At 43.0% G+C, this 21,699-nt stretch overlaps 1 protein-coding gene across 1 annotated transcript in view; it reads right to left on the reverse strand.

Moving 5' to 3' along the window:
- LOC308157840 (transmembrane protein 132C) overlaps positions 1–21,699 on the reverse strand; it is a gene marked incomplete at both ends in the record, with an annotated part of 110,893 nt that overhangs the window by 37,416 nt on the left and 51,778 nt on the right. Inside the window, one exon of the mRNA XM_080531441.1 lies at positions 18,030–18,173. Within this exon, the coding sequence (XP_080387567.1) occupies positions 18,030–18,173 (144 nt within the window). The remainder of the gene's footprint in view (positions 1–18,029; positions 18,174–21,699) is intronic.

Genomic DNA, 21,699 nt, shown 5'->3' on the forward strand with positions numbered 1-21,699 from the left:
ATTTAGCAACGTGCCCCCGTCTGAACTGTCAAGTCGCATTTAATGCGACTTTTACGTCACTCTAGCAGGGTTGCCAGATGGGATTGACAATTTACAGCCTAACCAGTCTATAACCGCTAAATCCAGTAGCCCATTCGGCGGTAACCCACCCCATCTGGCAACCCTGCACTCTAGACACACTTGCTCATATCTTGCTCATATCTTTGCCGGTTTCCGCTGCACAAAAACCTGAAAATGAAACCGGTTGTAACGTTATCATGTTATCCTATATATGTTATCATGTTATCATTTATATTATATATCATAAATCTAGATATATTTGCAGTATACAGAGTAGACCTGTATCCTACAAAGAGACTTAGATTTAGAGTTAGTAATCTAAAAATGAATTAGACCCCTATACTTTCTTTTATTTATTTATTTTTGTTTATTTTTATTTTACTACTCAATCTTTTCAGTTTGTAAAGCGTCTTTGAGTGTCTAGAAAAGCGCTATATAAGTCTAATGTATTATTATTATTATTATTATTATTATTATTATTATTATTATTATTATCCATGGTTACTTCCGTAAACACTGCGCTACGCGTGACATCCTGACGTCATTGTTATTGTCCTGCACATGCGGGTCTGTTCAGGGCCGTGGAATGTTCACACGGGAGTCAATGTAGGTCAAATATAGGTCACATTTTAAAAGTAATGTGAACTGCCAAACCAAAAAATCGGATCTGTGTAAAAAAATCTGAATTGAGCATCAATACCTGCCGTGTGAACGAAGCCTAAGTCAAGTGGTCCCAGAGAAATGTCTGGGTAGGTACTGTACTGTACGTATGGGCCTTAGAGAAGGGGGCAGGTGGCATCCTGGCTAGGCAGGTTGGGTGGAGAGGGGACAAGGTGCTGAGACTCTCTGGCACGTAGAGGACAGTATGTAGAATGTAGAGTGAGCTGACAATTGCAAGCAAGAGATGGCATCTCAACTCACATCAATCAGTAGAACAACAATAGCAGGTGACCAACAGGAAATTAACAATACTGGCCCAGTTGCAACCAAACGATCTGACTTGCCGATTGGATGAGCACTTACATGCACTTACAGACTCCGGGGAGGCAGGAGATCACAGGGAAAACAACAGGAGATCAGCTGTGTGCAAACTTGAATTCACTTGCAAACAAAAAGCCGGCCAAATTTTATAGGACCAGCTAGTCTGTTAGATATTGTATAAATTCGCTTTCATAGCAGACTGCGGGAAAAGGCATGCCTGAGGCTCCCTACTGCACATCTGAATCATCAACCATCAAAAATCACAAAGATGAAATAAGATGAATACATGAATAATTGCTTAACATTGACCCATTGTTGATCAAACTCAAACAGAAGGGGATTGATCAAATGTGACGAATTTTCATCGAGTTGCACAGAAGTCGCAAACGGGAAAGGGTTGAAAAAAGCGTTCAATGTGTATTTAGACATTTCTTTATTATTGCACTAGCAACTAACTGAAACCACATTGTTCAGTCTGCATTAAGCTAGCCACCTTTGTTGTTAGCATGCTAGCATTGTTGTAGCTCGGTAGTCTGTCTACGTTGTAAATACGGTTAGTATGTCTACGTTGTAAAAGTTGTGTGTAAGACTCATGTTCAGTGTGTTATACTGGAATACTGTAACATGTCAATAGATCCTGACATCATTGTTAATGTCCTTCTGCACATGCGGGTCTGTTCAGGGCCGTGGAATGTTCAGACGGGAGTCAATGTAGGTCAAATATAGGTCACATTTTAAAAGTAGTGTGAACTGCCAAACAAAAAAATCAGATCTGTGTAAAAAATCGGAATTGAGCATCAAGACCTAATAATAATAATAATAATAATAATAACTTGGATTTGTATAGCTCCTTTCATAAAACCCAAGGACGCTTAAGGACCTGCCGTGTGAACTAAGCCTAATCGATGCTCAAGTCACCGGGAGAATCTTGTTCTTTCACACCTGTATCTGATTTAACAAGAGACCCGTTTATGATCATCCCATTCAGAATGTTGCTTGCAATTAACCCACTGAGACCATAAACTGGTTTCTTGTTAATACAGGGGTGAAAGAGATTATCCTAATTGCAACTAACAGCATCTTTTTCAATCCAATTAGATTTCACATCTGGGACTAAAGTGTGTACATTTCAAACCTGCAAACTGCGACACTTTAAATGAATGTGCAATAACACTATGTGCAATATGACAACCCTAGGGTACATAAGGTTCAGAGAATAGGAAATGTTAGAATAGGTATAGCATAGCATAGAGTACAGCACAGTGTTTTATTTGTATAGTATAGTATAGTGGATAGTGTACATAGCCTTTATTTATGTAAACCAGCTCCTTTTTTTTCCTAGCACCAGGGGAGCCCCCCCTCCCAAATTTCGTTGTTTGGTACCTGTACTATATCAATGACAATAAAGACCATTCATTCATTCATTCATTCATAAAGAAACGTTATTACATCTGTAAATGCGCATTCCTACATGCAAACATTTTACAATTATGTAACCATTGATAAACCCCCTTCTGTTTGAGGTTGACCAACAATACATCTAACATTCAATCTACTACGCACTGTACAGTGTATTCTAAGATGGCAAAGGAACTCAAGTTGATCCCAAATGTCTTCCAAGTAGCAGTGTTCAGCTGAGTACCGGGGGACGGGGACAATGACGACGACAGTTACAGACATTTTAGAAGCATCTAGTGCTATATCACAACTGTATTCTTCAACTGTTCCCCAAAAACACATTACTTTTCTATGACACCTTTACATACAGCTGTGATATGGTGGTGTCCCAGTCATTATTATACTGACTGAAACCCATAAGCATTTACCTGGGAGAGTTCAGCTACCGCTAACAATAGCCCATCTTGGTAAGAACTGGTAATAGCTATTGAGTTAAAGCCCCCGAGGAGACTGAAGAAAGAAAGATTTAAATGTCACAGAAAATAAACTGACAGAAATAAAATAAAAAAACAATCCCACCAAGGTAATTCAGTTCCTGCAGTCCTCTCTGGAGGAAGACCATAATTGAAACCGGCTCTATTGTCCTATTATCAGACCCAATGTTTCACTGTGACACTCTCATTTAATCTCCCTGAGATGTGATAGGGCACTTCTCCCTCACCACTGGGGTTTACTCTGCTGCAATGCAAAACCAGGAGGTGTGTGTATGTGTGTGTGTGTGCTTTTGTGTGTTTGTGTGTGTTTGTGTGTGTGTGTGTGTGTGTGTCCATGTGTATGTGTGTGTGTGTGTGTGTATGTGAGTGTGTGTTTGTGTGTGTGTGTGTGTGTGTGTGTATGTGAGTGTGTGTGTGTGTGTGTGTGTGTGTATGTATGTGTGTGTGTGTGTGTGTGTGTAAGTATGAGTGAAGGGGGTAGCTTGACATTTGGAGTGTCAATATCTATATTTCCAGATCTCGAAGACCAAGTACCTTCATCCCTCTCCTGGTGGTGTGACATTAGAGTACCAGAATGACTTTACCTACGCTTGGCACAATCTCTGAAGTTCAAGTCTGGCTCAATTTTTCATTAACACATGTACAACACACGTTAAAAAGTGAGCTAGAAAAGGTCAGCGTACAAGAGATGGAGAGATGTGACGAAGGGGGCCAGAGAGAGAGATGGGGAGATGGACATTTGCTGCATGTAGTAGAAGAGAATGCAATATACGACAGTCTGAGGGTCTGCAGCAGGAGGAGGTGGCCTCCGTTAAACTCCAAAGCACTTGTGAAGGAAAAAAATAATCAAATTTAGGGCTCCAATGGTGCTTAAAAACAGCACCCTGAAACTGCTATTCCCATGCTCCTCGAGCTGGAACAGCGATATACCAGCCAACTGCATCATACACACACACACACACACACACGCGCGCGCGCGTACACACACACACACACACAGACACACAGACACACACACTAACTTATTTACTCTGGGAGTAGTGCTCCTCACTCATGCAAGATGACCTGTCATATGCTATCAAGAATGAATATGTCATAAACTTGCTTTACTGAACTCTACTGAAAACTAGACTGTACTATACAGTGGATACATTCATACACTATGCATATGACCAATAAAGAGAGAAAGGATCATAGATTATGCTCTAGGAAAATGTATGTATCTACAGTATGCAGCATGTAACAATATCATAAATCCCTGAATGACATAATCAATCTGTGACCTAACATTTGCTACTAATATCACTTTCATTGCACATAAACGCAATACACTACACTGTATACTATAAAATAGACAGTGCTAATTTTCCACTGTAGTTCCCCGGTTAGCCAGCTACTTCACTATTCATACCAGTCATTCAAAGTCACCTGATTTGTCTCTGAGCAAGCTACAGGCAATCATGAATATGCACACAACTCTCTAACACCGAGAGGTAGCACCACTGCAATTTTCTCCCTCCATCCCCCAGCAAATTAAAACCATAAGAGTCACACATGAAAAGCTCCATACTGTGCATACATACTGTCCCGGAAAGTAAAATGTGAAACATACGATTGCTCTCAGTGGCGGAGACTAAAATATACAAATCAGTAACAAAAATGGGTCAAAAATCTATCTAAGCTTAAGGATAAACGGAGGTCTCTAAAAATAGAGCTGCTGTGTATTCTTCCTATGCGCTGAGCTCCTGCATGAATACAAAAGCAGCCAGCTTTGTTTTTCTACTTTTGCCCACTCTTTTCAAGTGTGGCTGCAATTTGGTTATCTGTGACAATAATAATACATCAAAGGGGTAGAATCAATTCCACTTACAAAGGCCTTTTAGTTAAACCACAACTGCCAGAGAACAGGAGAGGGGTGGGTGGGGGGGGTGCAGGACGGGCAGAAGCAGTAGAGGTAATAGCCAGTGAAGCCCAGCTGAAATTTCACTAAGCTGTGGGGGGAATTTCATTTCACAGCCGGAGGGGAGCCCGTCAGAAGTGTATTAGCCTGGGCGGCTCCCGCCACGCACCCACCCCAGAGGTGAGAGTCTCTTGTTAGACCTGCATTGTGAGATGGGACCCCAACAGTCAGAGCATGAAACCCAATCTACCAGCTAGCTTGGGAGCACAGACCGGAGACTGTTCATTGAGAGTATGTAGGCCTAGGAGGTCCTCCCCATCGAGCAAAATCGCTCAATGCTTGACTACAGCCAAGAAAATACTGCGCTTAAAAAAAAAAAAAAAAAGAGCTCAAGATGGAACAATGAGTCAAACAAGAAAAGAAAAGAAAAACTAAGTTGAGAAGAAAAGAAAATACATAGTAATGTGTAACCAAGATTCAGTAAAAAAAAGGTGAATAAGCCACCTGGAATAAGTGAGTGTCCAGAGTGCCGAAAATAACAGCCCTTTCTAAATAGAATATTGAAAACTAAATGGAGGAATAACTAACGTGATGAGCCGTGATGATATGCCAATCAATTCGATGCTTTGAAGGCACAACATTTTCATAGAAAATACAACTCCCCGATTTAACGTGACTTCCGGTATAAACCATGCCCACCTCCAGTCTTCTATCCAAATACAGATACAGATACAGATAATGACGTCTCTGTACACCTCTACTGGTGAGTATATTTCCACCTTATACAGAGGCTCCCTCTCTCTACAGAGAGAACAAGAGAGACAGGGGAACAATCCCCTCAGAGGCCAATCCCCAACGGAGCTTTTCAATTCTTCCTGTCCAGAATAGAAAGAGAGATAGTGACAGGAGGAGAAAAGACATACACTCCCACTGAAACACTGTCAAATAAAAGAGGACAAGAGGGAGAATAATTGTGATAAATGTCACTGAGATGTTACTAGCCCCCTACTTTAGACGTACATGGTTATGCAGTGAGAGATGTACTAGAGTATAGCACTCTGGTCACTGGAGAGATAGAGCCTATTCTCAACACTATAAGGAACAGATGGTGCACAGTGTAGTGTTGTCAGTATGTTTTGTAGAAAACGCAAAGGACATTTTAGGCAAGTACTGTATCATGCCATGTGAACAGGTGTAAGAGTGGTAGGTTGAAAGTCTTTTACAGTATGTTACAGTACACTACAGTACATCGAATGCACAGCACCCGAATGGCTCCATGCTGAGCAGCAATCTGAGGTCACAAGGTCACACTTCCCGACTAAGTGACTCTTGACAAGAGTCCATAAGCAGAAGTACCTGACATTCTCTATAGAAACCTGTTGGTATTCTCTAATGGCCAATGAGGCAAACAATCATTTACTTCAGACCCAGCTAAGACAAGAAGATGACTATAGATGTGATTAAAGAGAGGGACAGAATGAGATCATCCAGTAAAAAGATTGTGTGTGTGTGTCTGTGTGTGTGTGTGTGTGTGTGTGTGTGTGTGTGTGTCTGTGTGTGCGTGAGGGAGGGAGGGGAGAAGAGAGAGAGAGAGAGAGAGAGAGAGAGAGAGAGAGAGAGAGAGAGAGAGATGAGAGATAGTTTGAATCTATATTTTTGTGCCAGACATATTGAAGTGGGTTTTAAAATCAAAGGTGGAAGATGAAGCAGTCGCATACAAGCCAAAGCATCCCTCATGCTGTTATCATTTCCTCCAAGATGCTAAACTAATACCTATGATTTATGGCATGTCTGCTGCCATTCACTTAGCCTTATTCGACACTGCTGAGAAAAACAAAATGAAAAATTGAATTGCCATGTCAAAAGAGGCCCTCCACTAAAATGGTTACCTTGGTAATAACAATGATACAAAGCTGCTTGAAGAGATACATTTCACATTTGAGATAAAGCATCATTATTATTCTGAAATACAATGGGAAATGTAAGCCTATCAGATACAATTTACAGAGCATGTTCACTGTGCTAGGACAGTATGTATTGCATACAAACAGGGATACAAGCACCAATCCATTGGAACCCCTATCCCTTCTAAGAAATCCAACTTGCCCACTACTCTTCGCGTTCCTGTTATATTCATATTCATTCTCGAATGTGTGTGTGTGTGTGTGTGTGTGTGTGTGTGTGTGTGTGTGTGTGTGTGTGCGTGCATGTGTGTGTGTCAGTCTGTTACTACTGTAGTATTGCCTGTATGTACTGTAAATCAAATATTTATAGAGGAAGCAGCTGTCTACACTGCACTAGATTCACGGTGGATATTTTCTCAGAACAAGAGAGGTGGTGAAGAATTTAATTTCCATTCATCTTATTCTCCTGAAACATGTACAAAAAAAAGATTGGCCAATTAGATTTGGAATAATTTACTGTGCGTGAATTAAATAACTGTTTTAATATGCATCAGATTCTTTAAATGAATCATTTATTCTCCAACCTTTTCTGAGTGCTATTAATTATACGATTATAATGAACCGTGGGCGCGATCCAAAGGCTTCTTGGTAGTGTGTATCAAACTCAGGGAGGGGATCACATTTCCTATTAGCCTAACAGCATTCTGCAGCATTCATCAGCCAACAAATGCAGCCGCCCTACCTCGCGCAGTCCCTTACCCCTCCGACCGCTCTCTCTTTCTCTCTCGCTCACACACACACACACGCACGCACGCACGCACGCACGCACGCACGCACGCGCACACACACACACACACACACACACACACACACACACACACACACACACACACACACACACACAGAGAGAGATTTCTACAGAGTCATTGTCTCTGCTTGGAATGAAGCCCATATTGATGACCATGAACCTGGCAGCAAGAACATGAGGTAGAGTAGCATATGTACTTTATTCACTTTACATGGTCATGCATTCAGCTTATATTTTGATACTGTTGGGCACACATACACTCCAGGGCACACATAGAACAAAGTCATTATTCAAAGTGCTGTCAAATGATATTTTTCTCCCTCCTACATCTTGTTGGAAAAATGCAAAACACAGTTAAGGCAAACATATTTCATTCCAGAGCCATCTATATTCATAAGGAGGGAATATTTTGCAAATAGGCGACTGTACCACTTTGTAGAAAAGCAGGCAGGCAGTTTAAAGAGTTATGAGATAAACTGTAGCTGCAGACAGATGTTCAGTGTTGGATAGGCTATTCAGTGCACAGCAGCAGTGCAGCCGCCTCCACATTTCAGAAGTAATCACGGAGGGGCCAATGAAATGCTCTGTGCCACCAGGTGTCCAATCAGAAATAAATGCTTTTGTACAGAATAACATCATTAACACCCATTAGTGGAATCACCTCTGCTGTTTTAATATACACCTAGTGACTGTACGGGAATTATCAACTGACACCCCTTGACCTCAACTTATCTAACTTACGTGGTGTTCTGGAACTTATGTGGTGTTCCATATTCCATTTATCGGACCCTCAGTGATTGTACATCCTTATCACATCCAATCCCCAAATCAACCAACAGATCTCAACTCCACCTTTTCACGCAACAAACTTCAGCTTGGCCATGGATGACCACGGGAGCTGTGGGTGGGCACAGCACTCATCCACACACTAGGGGGCAGCAGATACAAAACCCTGCTGCAGGAGTGATGATGTCTGGGCAGATAAGCCAACCTCCAGGGGTATTTTGTGAGTGACATTATGGCCTCTCCTTGCACCTGCAGCTGTGATACTGGGAAGAGCCTGTCTTCCTCCATCCCGCTAATGAGGCTGGTCTTAAGAGATGTCCCCCGTTGTTGGCACGGCAACGGAACCCAGAGAACAGAACACACAAGGTCCATTGACACAGGGGGGCCCAGAGTGTCAGATCAATGGCCCACTCTTTAGCTAAAGCCAAATGCAAAAGGAAAAGGTTAACAACTTCCTGGTTAGATCAGGCTCTCTGAGATGGGGAGGGGGAAAAGATACGGTGGGAATCAGTTTCAGTTCAGCTCTCAACGACGTTTCTCAATTAGGTCAGTGGTAAACAAGAAAAAGCATCCATCCATGTAATGTGTCTTCAACAGTGAGCGAGAAATGTGCCCGCGTCTTATGAATCATGATCTAAATGGAGGGTATTCAGACACAAATGTATGGTGTACTATTTAAACAATACCTTTTAAATAGAGGAGAGACACAAACAATGGCACGCTTACACACACACACACACGCACGCACGCACGCACGCACGCACGCACGCACACACGCACACACACACACACACACACACACACACACACACACACTCACACACACACACACACACACACACACACACACTCACACACACACACACACACACACACACACACACACACTCACACACACACACACACACACACACACACACTCACACACACACACACACACACACACACACACACACACACACACACACACACACACAGACCCTTTGTGTTTGTGATAATGACAGTGGCAGAGAGAGATGCTGCTGTGGCTTGGTGAGGAGAGGCTCCGGTCCCACGCTGGCACAGCTGGCTCACACCCACATGCTCACTGCAGCCAGTCAGGACTCAGACAGGCTGAGAGATACCTAACCCCTATTACCCTTCTATCCGCTTCTTAGATAGGAGCATCACACACACACACACACACACACACATACACACACACACACACACACACACACACACACACTCTCATGCATCCACACATACGTAGGGCTCTGTTTTAATAGCGCTGGTGGAGAGCGCTAGGGGGCTGTGTCAGAAATATTAGTGCTATTTTCAAGACCAGAATGTTTTACCGCGACAGATTGCACTTGACCTGCTCATTGTCATGAACACCACTTTGACTGCTCCTCCACCCACCTGAGTGCAGGCAGAACAGCACTCCAGTACTGCTCCTCCACCCACCTGAGTGCAGGCAGAACAGCACTCCAGTACTGCTCCTCCACCCACCTGAGTGCAGGCAGAACAGCACTCCAGTGCTGGCTTCATTTCACCTGTTACAGCTGACTCAAATTGGCAATATACCTGCGTTTGGACTTACTGACTTAAAATAGAGCCCATGCAGTACATGCTCCAATGCACACACACGTGTACACACACAAACAAGCTAACACAAGTACACACACACACACACACACACACACACACACACACACACACACACACACACATACACGTATACACACACACACACAAGCATTGGCAGATGAACACAGTTAGGGAGAGGAACAGATTCAGTAACATGATCAATATGACAACCCTCGGGTACATAAGGTTGCAGAGAAATAGGAAATGTTAGAATAGGTATAGCATAGCATTAAGTACAGCACAGTGTTTTATCTGTACAGTATAGTATAGTGGATAGTGTACATAGCCTTTATTTATGTAAACCAGCTCCTTTCCCTTCTTGTCTTTTTAGTTTTTTTTTCTTTCCTAGCACCAGGGGAGCCACCCCTCCCAAATTTCGTTGTTTGGTACCTGTACTATAGCAATGACAATAAAGACCATTCATTCATTCATTCATTCATGATAACCAGTATACCACCACTCCATGTACATGTGGTGTTGTTAAGAGCATGCCATGATAAAACACTGTTACGCCTGGCCAGCAGCAGAGATCTGACCAGGATTACTCTGACTACCCTTGACACTTCAAATCAGTTCTGTTATGGGCCAACACCATAAAACGCAAGTGCTGTCACTGACAGGTCCCATTATGATTTGATTGTAGATTGTAGTTTGATAGTGTTGGGATCAGGCTGTGTTACCGTATAGCGATGCATTGTGTCCTAGATTTCTGCATAGCGACCGAAAAGTGCATCCAGCCTATACAGTGAGGGGAGGAAAACTATTTGCACACAATGTGGTCATGGGAGACCGCTAAAAGAAATGCAATTTTGAAAATGTAGAACACCAGGTGTGGACGCACATACTGTGATGGGATTGTGTTCTGATCATCATCATCACAACAAGTGATTTAAGAGTCAAGTGTAGATGAGGCCTATGATGACCTATGATGATATTACCACTATAAACATTAGCTTAATGTATCTATACACCTCCAGACGCCAGTATGACCAGCAGCCAGGAGGATACTTGGCTGTGTTTTAAAGCACTATAGTGGCAGACCAGAGTGTGTGAGCACCAGCCCTCTCACACAGCATGTCAGGAGTGTGCTTATGTATTTAACTGAATTTAGCGTCTTCTGTGTGGTATGCCAGTTAATGAGCTCAGTGCTAAATTACTGCCAGAGCAATTAAATAGACATGTCGCACAGCACGCACGCACGCACGCAGGCACGCACGCAGGCACACAGGCAGGCAGGCAGGCACGCATGCACACACACACACACACACACACACACACACACACACACACACACACACACACACACACACACATATATATATAGTGTGTGTGATATGTATACCTACATATCACACACACACACACACAAAATACACACACAAGCACAGTAAGCTATTACAGAGTCTGGGGTGAGCAGTCTTCTCGGCAGAGGAAAAATGATTAAGTATTAAGTATTTCATAACTACAAAACTGCCTTCACTCACCCAGGACTCCATCTGCAGAGATGAGACATTGATCCATAATTGGAAGAACTCAGTCATGAAATCTGAAGACTAATTAAAGAAAGTGAACTCAATGGCAATTTACACATTTTGCACACTGAACATTGGTTAGGCCTTCTAGCTACAGCTACAGTCGAGGAAGAGGAATAAACATTGAAAGGAGGTGTTAATGGGCGGCCGAAACCGATAAAGGGTGTGATGATGGCTAGGGTCATGTAACAGTTTAACTTCTGTATATCTTGTTTTTTATTATCTTAGGACGGTGTTTTGATTGTTAGCACCTAGGATATGTGTTTTGATTGTTAGCACCTAGGGTCTGCATTTCAATTTCGTTGTACCTGTACAATGACAATAAAGATCATTCATTCATTCAACTACCGTATGAGCTGCACTGATAAACAATAAATTCTTTAAAAAAAACACACTCTCTACGACAAAAAGAACACCTTTTTTTTCCCACTATCAGATGCTTAATGCTGCCTGTTCATGAATGTGCTCATGTACAATACACATACTGTGGGTTTAAGTCAATGTGGTTGTTGTGAGTTTCTTTCTTTGTAACCCCATTTTCTTAATGACCTCACAGGAGACAGTGCACAGATTGTTCAACATCACCTCAGGTCAGTCAACAACAACAACAACAACAACAACAACAACAACAACAACAACAACAGTTGGGGCGGCAGGTAACCTAGAGGTTAGAGAGGCCGGCTAGCAATCGGAAGGTCGCTGGTTCAATCCCCACCTTAGGAGGGAGTTGGATGTGAGCTGGTGACTGGAGGGTTGCTGGCATTATATCTAAGGTGTCTACCACTGCCGTAGTCAGGGGCGCTGACTATGGCTGACCCTGTGCCTAGAGCAAAAAAGATACATTGTTATACTCTGTGCAATGACAAAGGTTGAATCTAATCTAATCTAAAAAAACATAACACAACCCGCGTCAGGCAAATACCTGTATCTGTGTGTGTGTGTGTGTGTGTGTGTGTGTGTGTGTGTGTTTGTGTGTGTGTGTGTGTGTGTGTGTGTGTGTGTGTGTGTGTGTGTGTATGTGTGTGTCGCTGGGCTGACTGAGGCAAGTGACATGAAAAGAGTGTGGCATCTCATCAAGAGCTTGTAAACATGGCTGGGTGGCGTGCAGTGGAGGGCCCTAATGACTGGACCGGGGCGGGGCGGGGAGTGGGGGGTGGGTAGGGGTGCAGTACTGATACCCCTGTGGCCCCAAGCCTCTGTATGCTGGCTGATTACATGTCAGAGCCGATAAATGCCTGCTAAGCGGCAGCAGCACTGCAGAAGTGAGTTAAGAAGAGTGCTGAGCATTTGAGTTCTTACTGCATTTCATCCACCATCTACCAGACACCGATTCTACCTTGGAGGTCTGCATGAATGGAATAAAACAGAGGAAGTGGTGTGTATGGGGGAGGTCGTATGCCTGCTGCTCTCATTTTTAGCACACAACATCGACACAAATCTTTCAGAAAGAGCCACTTCCCACTAGTCCCTTTATCGAAACTCACTTGCCATCCATTTCTCTTTTCTCTCTCTCGTTCCCTCCTAGTTGATTGATTCCGTAAGCGCTTGTCTGAGGATAGAGCTCCCCGCATGTTACCATGTGCCAATTCTCAGCAGGAGCAAAAATGCACTTTCCTGTCTTTTCACAAGCTCATATGCCGTATTTCCTGAACCATAATGTGTCTCTCATTCTGCACAACCCAGGCCTTCACTTAATAGGGTCATTTGAATATCTCTGCTGCTCAGGTTACAGAAATGAGCCAGCACTGGTGCCAGGCAAGCAATCATAATAGTGTTGGAATATGCTGTGCACCGCATTACAAAAGCCAATCATATCACCAGATAGGGTGAGTGGGATTAATTGGAATCTACTGGAAGCCAAGGTTCTTTTGTAACTTCGATAAATACAGGGGACAGTGCCGTGACCAGCACGATTACTCAGGTGTTTGGTTAAGTTTTCAATATAGCAAAGAGTTATGTTGAAGTCTTGAGATTAAGATTGTTGAACAGCATCACAATTCACTTTAAGGGCACCAAATAGAGGTTTGTCACTGTGTTCTATTGTACAATATTTGTAATGTTTTTTCTCCTCAATTCAATACTGTAGCTAAATAGAATAGGATGACAGTAGACTAAAATGGCTCTGAGGGTGGTAATATGGAACGTGTAAGTGCCCCATTAGCAATTTGCTGTTTGGCTAATAGGAATGCAAGAGACACTTCCAGGGGATCATTCAAGCATGCATCTAAACTATAGAAAGAGCACTGTTTATGTCCATTGTCTTTCAAGTTAGTGCCACCTGTAGCGTCCCTGCAGCAAACACCACACTCATTTTAGCATTCCAAAACAACACAATTGTTCTCACCACAGGGCTAATTTCAAGAAAATTTAGTTTTTTTGTGACTTGTCAGACAACATGAGGACATACTTGCAGGAGCACGTGGTCATGAATCTGTTTATGAGCAGCATGTATGAGTAATAAATCCACAGAGGCTTTCGCAGACCATGCTGTGCTTATTTATGTCCTTTTGTTTCATACAGCAGCATATTTCTTTCGTTTTTACAACCAAATCATAGCCCTCCCTCAGTGAAGAATCTAGGTCTACGACACAGTAGCAGGGAGGAGTTTGGATATCTCTGTGTCTTGTTAGCTGCAACATTGTAGTGTATACTAATGTGCAGGCACATTCAAATCCTCTGGGGATTAACCTCTAAGAGCAGGATACTCACTGACATAAACTCATAAACCCTTATTAATCTGAAACACATGAATCCGCGGTGGCAGACGACATGCAAACTTCAATCTGTCTGTCTGTCCTCTGGCTAGCCAGAAGTAGCCTGGTCCATATTTGCCACATACTGTTGGGGAACAAATGAAAATGGGCACAAGATGGAGTGATTGAAACCATGTGATCTCATCCCAGAGTCACTCTATTCTATCACGCTATTCTATCCATAATAAGCCCCAATCAGAATGGCTCTTTGACTTGAGTTCCCATGGTAGCTGATGCCCATCATTACTTGTTCCCTAGGTCCTAATACGAGTTATTACCTCCTGATTTCTGTATTTGCACCGGCACATTGTGACTGACCTGGCCATTGGTTTTCCATACAGTTTCCCAAGGCCACGTAACAGGAGAAGAAGCGCACGGTTCCAGTCAAGACACAGAGTAATCTAGAGAGAGATTGGTGTAATCACCAGGCTGTCCTAGAAAGAACCTACAGCACATCTCCGCTCCCACCCTGATAAAGGAAAGCTGATTCATTGCATAACATCCCCATTTGAATGTTCCTTGCCCGTTATCGTTACATTATGGGAGAGCCTAATAAGAGGACTGCGTTAACAAACGACCCAGTTCACTCATTCCCACTTAACAGAAACGCCTGGAGTCACAAGCTGTGACATGACTGGGCGGTCACGGGGAAGTAAAGCATTGATCACGCGTCATCTCAATTGTGAGAGGTGCATACAAATGCAGCCAGCGCCGACACCATTCTGCATTGATGAAAATGCCAATAATGCTTCAGAGAGAGCAGCTCTCAGTGAAGGCCTTGGGGGGGGAGAAAATCCTGATTCATTATTAAGAGAGTTATCATTAAGGCTGTCCTGTTAACGGCCCACTCCGGCCCTAATGTAATAGAGCCATTTCATTTCCGTCTTGATTTATACAACATTAAGGCCTACAGCATGCTGCTCAAACCCCAGTGTTGTCCCACACACAGGCCGCCTGATGGTTTCCTTACCTCTGGTATCCCGCTGGGTGATTCCCAGTGTGTAATTCCCACAGTGGTGATATACAGTAGGGAAGGACTTTGAGGCTACATGGATATGACATGTGTCCTTTAGAATGATAGGGGGGGGGTCTGCTTCAGGCATTTGAGCAACGTTGAATTCGTCATCGGGAATGAGAGTCAATGCAATCAGGCAGGGGTTAGAAATTAGTGAGGGGCGAGGGAGATGATAAAGACACTCACTGCGCAATCACGTGTCAGTGTCAGTCTGGGTGTGGGTGACAGTGGCTCTTCTCTGAGCCCTACGTATGGCTATAATGACTAGTACTAGTTCTATAAAGAGGCTGTTGCAGCTCAACATGAGCTCTCTCCCTGTGGCCAGTCTCTGGGAATAATGAACTGGTGCCACAGAGGGGATATCCATCTGTACCGAGACAGTCTTAATTAACTAGGTCCAGACATGGCACTTTTACGGAGAGGTGGAGGAGAGGAGAGGAGCAGAGAGGAGAGGAGAGGAAAGGAGAGGATAGGAGAGGATAGGAGAGGAGAGGAGCGAGGGCTCCACTTAGACTGGGTTATGACATGCTGAGGAAGCAGGACTGCTGCTGTTTTAAATGTGCTGCCTTTAATAGCACTGCTGTGCTGCCTAAAGACTTTCCAATCTCACAGAGTGCTCTTTAGTCCATACCAGGTAGAGATGTACAGTAGTGCTTCTGTGAATTTCTATAGGAGCTTATTCTGATCCCTTATCAGTATGTGATACTGTATGTGCTGAACTGAAACATCTGCAACGGAAATGCCCACTCTATGGAAGCAACAATGTGTGTTTTTTTTCTGCATAACAAACAAGAGGTAAAGTTGGCACATTGTATCAAGTTGAGTCAGCGATTGTGTCTTAGCCAATAGTTACCTCAGAATGCTATGTTGTAACTCTTGCCGGCAAAGTCTTGAGTAGTTCATCATAATCACTATAGTCATTCTGGTTTGAAATACAAAGCTGACTGTAAAATGTCTGTTATGTCAGTATTACATATTGTAAAAGTCGGTTTACACCTGATGCAGGTTTGAGGCAATAAAAACCAGTCAAATCGAAAATAATGAGCTCTAATAAATCTTCTGTATTGATTGAATTGAAATAGAATTGAGCCCTTGGTTGTGTAGGGATGAGTGGAGGCAACAACAACAACAACAACAACAACAACAACAACATACCTGCTGTTCTCCTCATATACTAGGCATCATAAACCCAGGGTCAAAGGTGCACACACACAGGTAATAACACAAGTAATCACATTTCCCCTGGCGAAAGGAGACATAAAGAAGCACAAGAGAACTAGAGCCGTTTGACCTCTGAGTGCTCGCACAACAAGTCATCCCCCATCCACAATAAAGGAGAAAAGAGTCATAGGGGAGAGGACGGAGACACAGAGAAGTCACATTAGAGTGTGACGCTGAAAAATTGGATGACAGCTCCAACAGATGAGATTGCTGCATCTAATCCTCTCCGTAGGAGCTTCAATAAAAAGACTAGGAGTGCAGAGGCCAATAGGAAAAAAACGGGATCATTGTATAGCCGTAGCATCTTAGTGCTTCCCTCTAAAGCAACTTGGACAGCTGGGGGGATTAGGGAGCAGCCCATCGAACACGGCCCAACGGGCAGGGATTAGACTAAATATGCTCGCTCTTGTCTCTGACTCGCTCACTTAAATCAATAAAAACTGATTTAACTCTGCACTCATGTGAGAAAGTCTTTGGTGTTGAGACAGAGCACAGAGAATAATGCCCACGTCTGGGGGATGACTGGAGCTAGATGCCTGGGTGGAGCTAGATGCCAGGTTTTGGTGTTGACTTTCTGTTTGCTGAATATTTCCTTTCATGTTGTTCGTGATGGGTGCCAGACTAGTGCTGTAGTTGCTCTGCTTGGGGCTATGAAGAGGTACCTCCCAGGATTTTGAACATCCTCTCAAGCTAAGGGTACAACAAGTCTCTAGGTATATCAAGGTTGTTCAGCACGGTTGTTCGGCAGCAATCACAAGTTCAGCACTTCTTAAGAAACCAATCAATGTTTATGTCCTATTTCTTCATACAGAATGTTTCTTGTGTCCAAATGATGTCATGTGTGTGGTTCTTGGAGTTAATAATAGCTATTCTTGGACTGGACAATGTCAGGACATAAATCACTGAACAAATAGATTAGAATTACATGCAAGGCTTAAAGGTTAAATTCAAACAACCTCTGAAAAAACATTGAATCTAATGGTAGATGGCAAACTTTAACTTTAATATATGCCCTGAGTCTAAAATAAGTGGAGTGGAATGATGGCCATGGGTTTAATAAGCAAAATTCCCCAACCTCCCAATCTTCCTCTAATCCGTAAAATTACACCTGTCACTGGAAAGTTAGATTTATTAACACAACTTCCTGATCCATAGAAAAAAACCATTACAACACACAAAGGCCCCCAATCTGTACTTAATTAACACTGAAACCTTTTTCACATCCTGGGAATCACATTCCTATTTAGCATATTAATTTGAGTATGTAAATACAGATAGGAAATGACCAAACGACTTTAAGGGCATCTCAGTAGGGGAAATGAATATGCTAATCAAAATGAGCTGGAAATGGGCTGTTATGTAACCTCTTCCTCACTAGAGTAGGCAGGCACCAGTGATATGATGCTCTTGATATGATGCTCGTCTCACGCCAACACTTTAAAGTGAAGAGCAATCAACCAGGCAGTCATTCACAGGAAGGTTATGGATGGCTGGATGGTTATATGTAGCCACAGTATATCAGTGATGGTAAAAGGCTGTGCAGCTGACCGTTGTCCATAGCTGGCTTCCTTCCTACGACAGCGGAGGGTGACCACTCTATGGCCCTCACTCCTCACGTCCTGGCTCACCATCCACAAGGTGGGGTTACTGGGCCTGGCACCCAGAAATGTCATCCCCTCTTTCAACTTCACCCTGGGGAAGAAGAGAGAAGAAACAACACACCCACAGACTCTGGGTTAGAGAGAGGGATTAAGGAGCAGCATGGTTTGGTTAAATCATGTGGTCATATCAAACAGATCTTTAATTGACTGAATCATTAGATGCCTCCAGCTGAGACGCCTGGCCTCTTAACAGCTGAGGTCAAAGAGACAATGATAGGGATGAGTGTTCCCTGTGGAGACACAGCACACAGGATCAGGTGGTTCCCCAAATCATTTTGTCTTCAAGTGTGTCTCAGCTGTCTTCTCTTTTCTCCCAATCAGATAATTCTAACAACAATCTGCCATTTACTTATACTATACCTATACTACCATACAGTATGTGCCATATCTACACCCTAATGGTAGAGGAAAATTAGGGATGGGGAACAATATGATTTCATTCAATTGCAGCTCTTTTGGCTCATACCAACTTTAATGTGGTAAACAGAATACTGCTTTATGGGGAGAACAGCATGACCATCAACCACAGTAAAATCCAAAAATGACTTATTTTTTGGTTTCAACAAGTAAACATTATAGAAGAAGAGGTCTGAGTCAAGATGTCTGTGTATTTGCACAGCACAGGTAAAATCACATCGTCCAGCCATTCACCCCCATGATTTATTTTTGCCATGTGTGAATTGCATGCCAAATTACACATACTATTGAGACCTCTCCTCTCTTGTCTCCTCTGTAATGGTTGTAATGACTTTTTTTGTTGTAAATTCTAAGAGGCCATAATGAAAGGGGTTCTTTGACTGCAGCAAATGACAGTACCAATGTCCTTGCACCTTGCAATGAGTACAAAAGGGGATAATGTACACAGGGAAAAAGTAAAATCTCAGTCATTAGTCATCAGTGTATTTACTGGACAGAGAGCAGAGAGAGATTTCTGAGGGAAAATGTGAGCAAAAAATGTAATAGACAGCCTTTCTTCACACTGTGATTGGACACAGACCAGTCAGGTGCAGTCTGGGGCAGCTGGCTCTATCCTGCCACAGCCTTCCGCCTCCACACACCTTCCCAGCTCTGAACAGAGCTCAGCTGGGGCTCACTCCCGGCCTTGTGTTGACACAAACGAAATAAAACAAAACCTTGAGTTTGTCTCCCTCTCTACACAAACCTCAGGTCTATCGCAGTGGTCCTTCCCAGGGACTGCCACACCGATATTGTATAATCTTATAACGCAGCCATAAACACAATGACAACAAAACTCATTCCCCAGCCAAAAGGTGCATTTTGATGTGAAATCGTAATAGCATGTGACAGGAGCAATGATTGAACTGCAGGCTGGGGAATAAGACAACAGATGGAGGGGAACCATCTCTATAAAGGATAGGAGAGGCACACTAGGACTAATGGTCACTTAGCATGCATGTGTGTTACTCCTCGGAAAAATTAGATGTCTTGACCAGCTGGTTCTCACTCTGTGTGGGTGTGAACAGATGAAAAGACAAGTGCACATCGAAGCTGGTAGTTTCACCTGATGTGATGGGAGATCGGCTGGGTTGTTTACCTCTAGAAGCAGGGACTATAGAGGTAGCTACATACTGCACTGTAAAGCTACATGTTAAAGAAAAAACAAATATAGGAACACACTCTGTCTCCCCACTCTCTGACATGTTTTTCCATGCTTGAATAATCATGATGTCTCTCTGTGGTTTCTCAGCGAGAAAGTGTTTTGGACTGGGCTGAATCAAGCACTTGGGAATACAGGTCATTACCCCCCCCCCCCCCCCGAACCATGTCGCCAAGCTTGGAGAGTAACACATGTGCCTGTATTGCCTTAATGCTTAAGCTTATCCAGTTTGTTGAGGAAACTCCTGCAGCTCCTAATGTCCCAATCTCCCCCAGTGGGAGCATTGCTTCAAATCTCATACTAGTTTTATAAGTTTACTTTTAAACTGATATTCAGCTTGATAATTATGGGAATTATGTGTCTCATGTTTCTTTTAGACCTGGTGACTGAGCTATACAAATGATTACTCCTAGTGGTTGAATAGAGTTGAATATACCTAATGGATTTATCAAAACATTCCCTTACAGAGAATCACAAGGTGCTATTCCTTTTCTTATTCACAAATGAAAACAAGAAATAACAAGAAATACCTCAGGCTTTATATCACCACCACCTTAAATTACTTCTCAACAATGTGGTAGACATCTTAAGGTTCTTTTTTATAATTTTTATTCAAATGTATTTTTATTATCTTCAAGTTCAAATTTCAAGTTTCAAGTTTATTGTTACATCACGTTACATTGTATATAAGTGTAAGAGAGTAAAATTCGTAGGCTTCGGTTGACATTGCAACACAAGACAATAAGGGAATAGGCATAATTCAAGATAAAAAAGTGACAATAGAGAAAAAGGCACTAGGCAGAATTCTATAGAAATGTGTCAATAGTTCAGGATGTAAGTGACAGTAGTAAAGTGGCTGTGATCTTAAGATTTGTATACATGTGCTTGTGGATGATAGTCAATTGTCTACAGTGGGCTTGTTCATGAGCCTGATCGCCTGGGGGAAGTAGCTGTTGGTTAGCCTCTGAGGTTTGGCCCGGAGGCTCCGGAAGAGGGTTCCTCTTTTGGACGGCATCGGTTCAAACACACTGCAGGCTGGGATCTTTGATAGACTGACTTTGATGATCCTCCGGGCTTTGCTGACACAACGTTTGTTGTCTATGTCCTGGGTGGAGGGAAGCTCACATCTACTGATGTGCTCGGCTGTCCGCACCATCCTCTCTAGCGCTCTGCGGTTGAGGGCAGTGCAGTTGCCATACCAGGCAGTAATGCACCCAGTCAGAATGCTCTCGGTTGTGCCTCAGTAGAAGATCCACTGGATCTTTGTCCCCATGCCAAACCTCCCAGGTGAGGTGCACGTCCCAGGTGAGGTCAGAGATGTGGACGCCGAGGAACTTAAAACTGCTGTCCCTCTCTACAGCTGGCCCATTGATGCTGATGGGGTCCTGTTCCTGACCTTTCTTCCTGAAGTCCACCACCAGCTCCTTGGTCTTGTCACAATCAAGTCATAGGTTCTATTACGGGCATTATAAGTAAAGCTACAGTTTGAACAAACATGTTTCTACAATTGCTGAAAATATTCAACCTATTTCAATACTCCTGGGCACTAAGCCATCTCTGAATAGGCTTTCTGTGAAGTTACTGAGCTTTGTGCTAGACTGAATACTCTGAATAGCAAATAATACACACTGGGAAATGAATAAAACAATACAATAATACCCACAGCAAAATGTGGTGAAATGAGGAGGGAATGTAATTGATATACTTAAATAATTAATTAATTAATTAATACTTAGTAATTTAAATACTTCATTATTATATTGTGCACAGCAGGGGCTCACTACATCACTCTTCTGCTGTATGCTCTCTTTGTGGCAATGGCCACAGTTTTGAGCCTGAACAAAACAGAACTAAGGATAGATAAATAGTAGACTCTAGTCCTGAGGCAATCAGAAAGCCCAGTGCAGTACACCCTTAATTCGAACATCATTTCAGCTTA

The sequence above is a fragment of the Nansenia antarctica genome (assembly GCF_963989245.1).
Source record: "Nansenia antarctica genome assembly, chromosome: 5".
Taxonomy (NCBI): Eukaryota; Metazoa; Chordata; class Actinopteri; order Argentiniformes; family Microstomatidae; genus Nansenia; species Nansenia antarctica.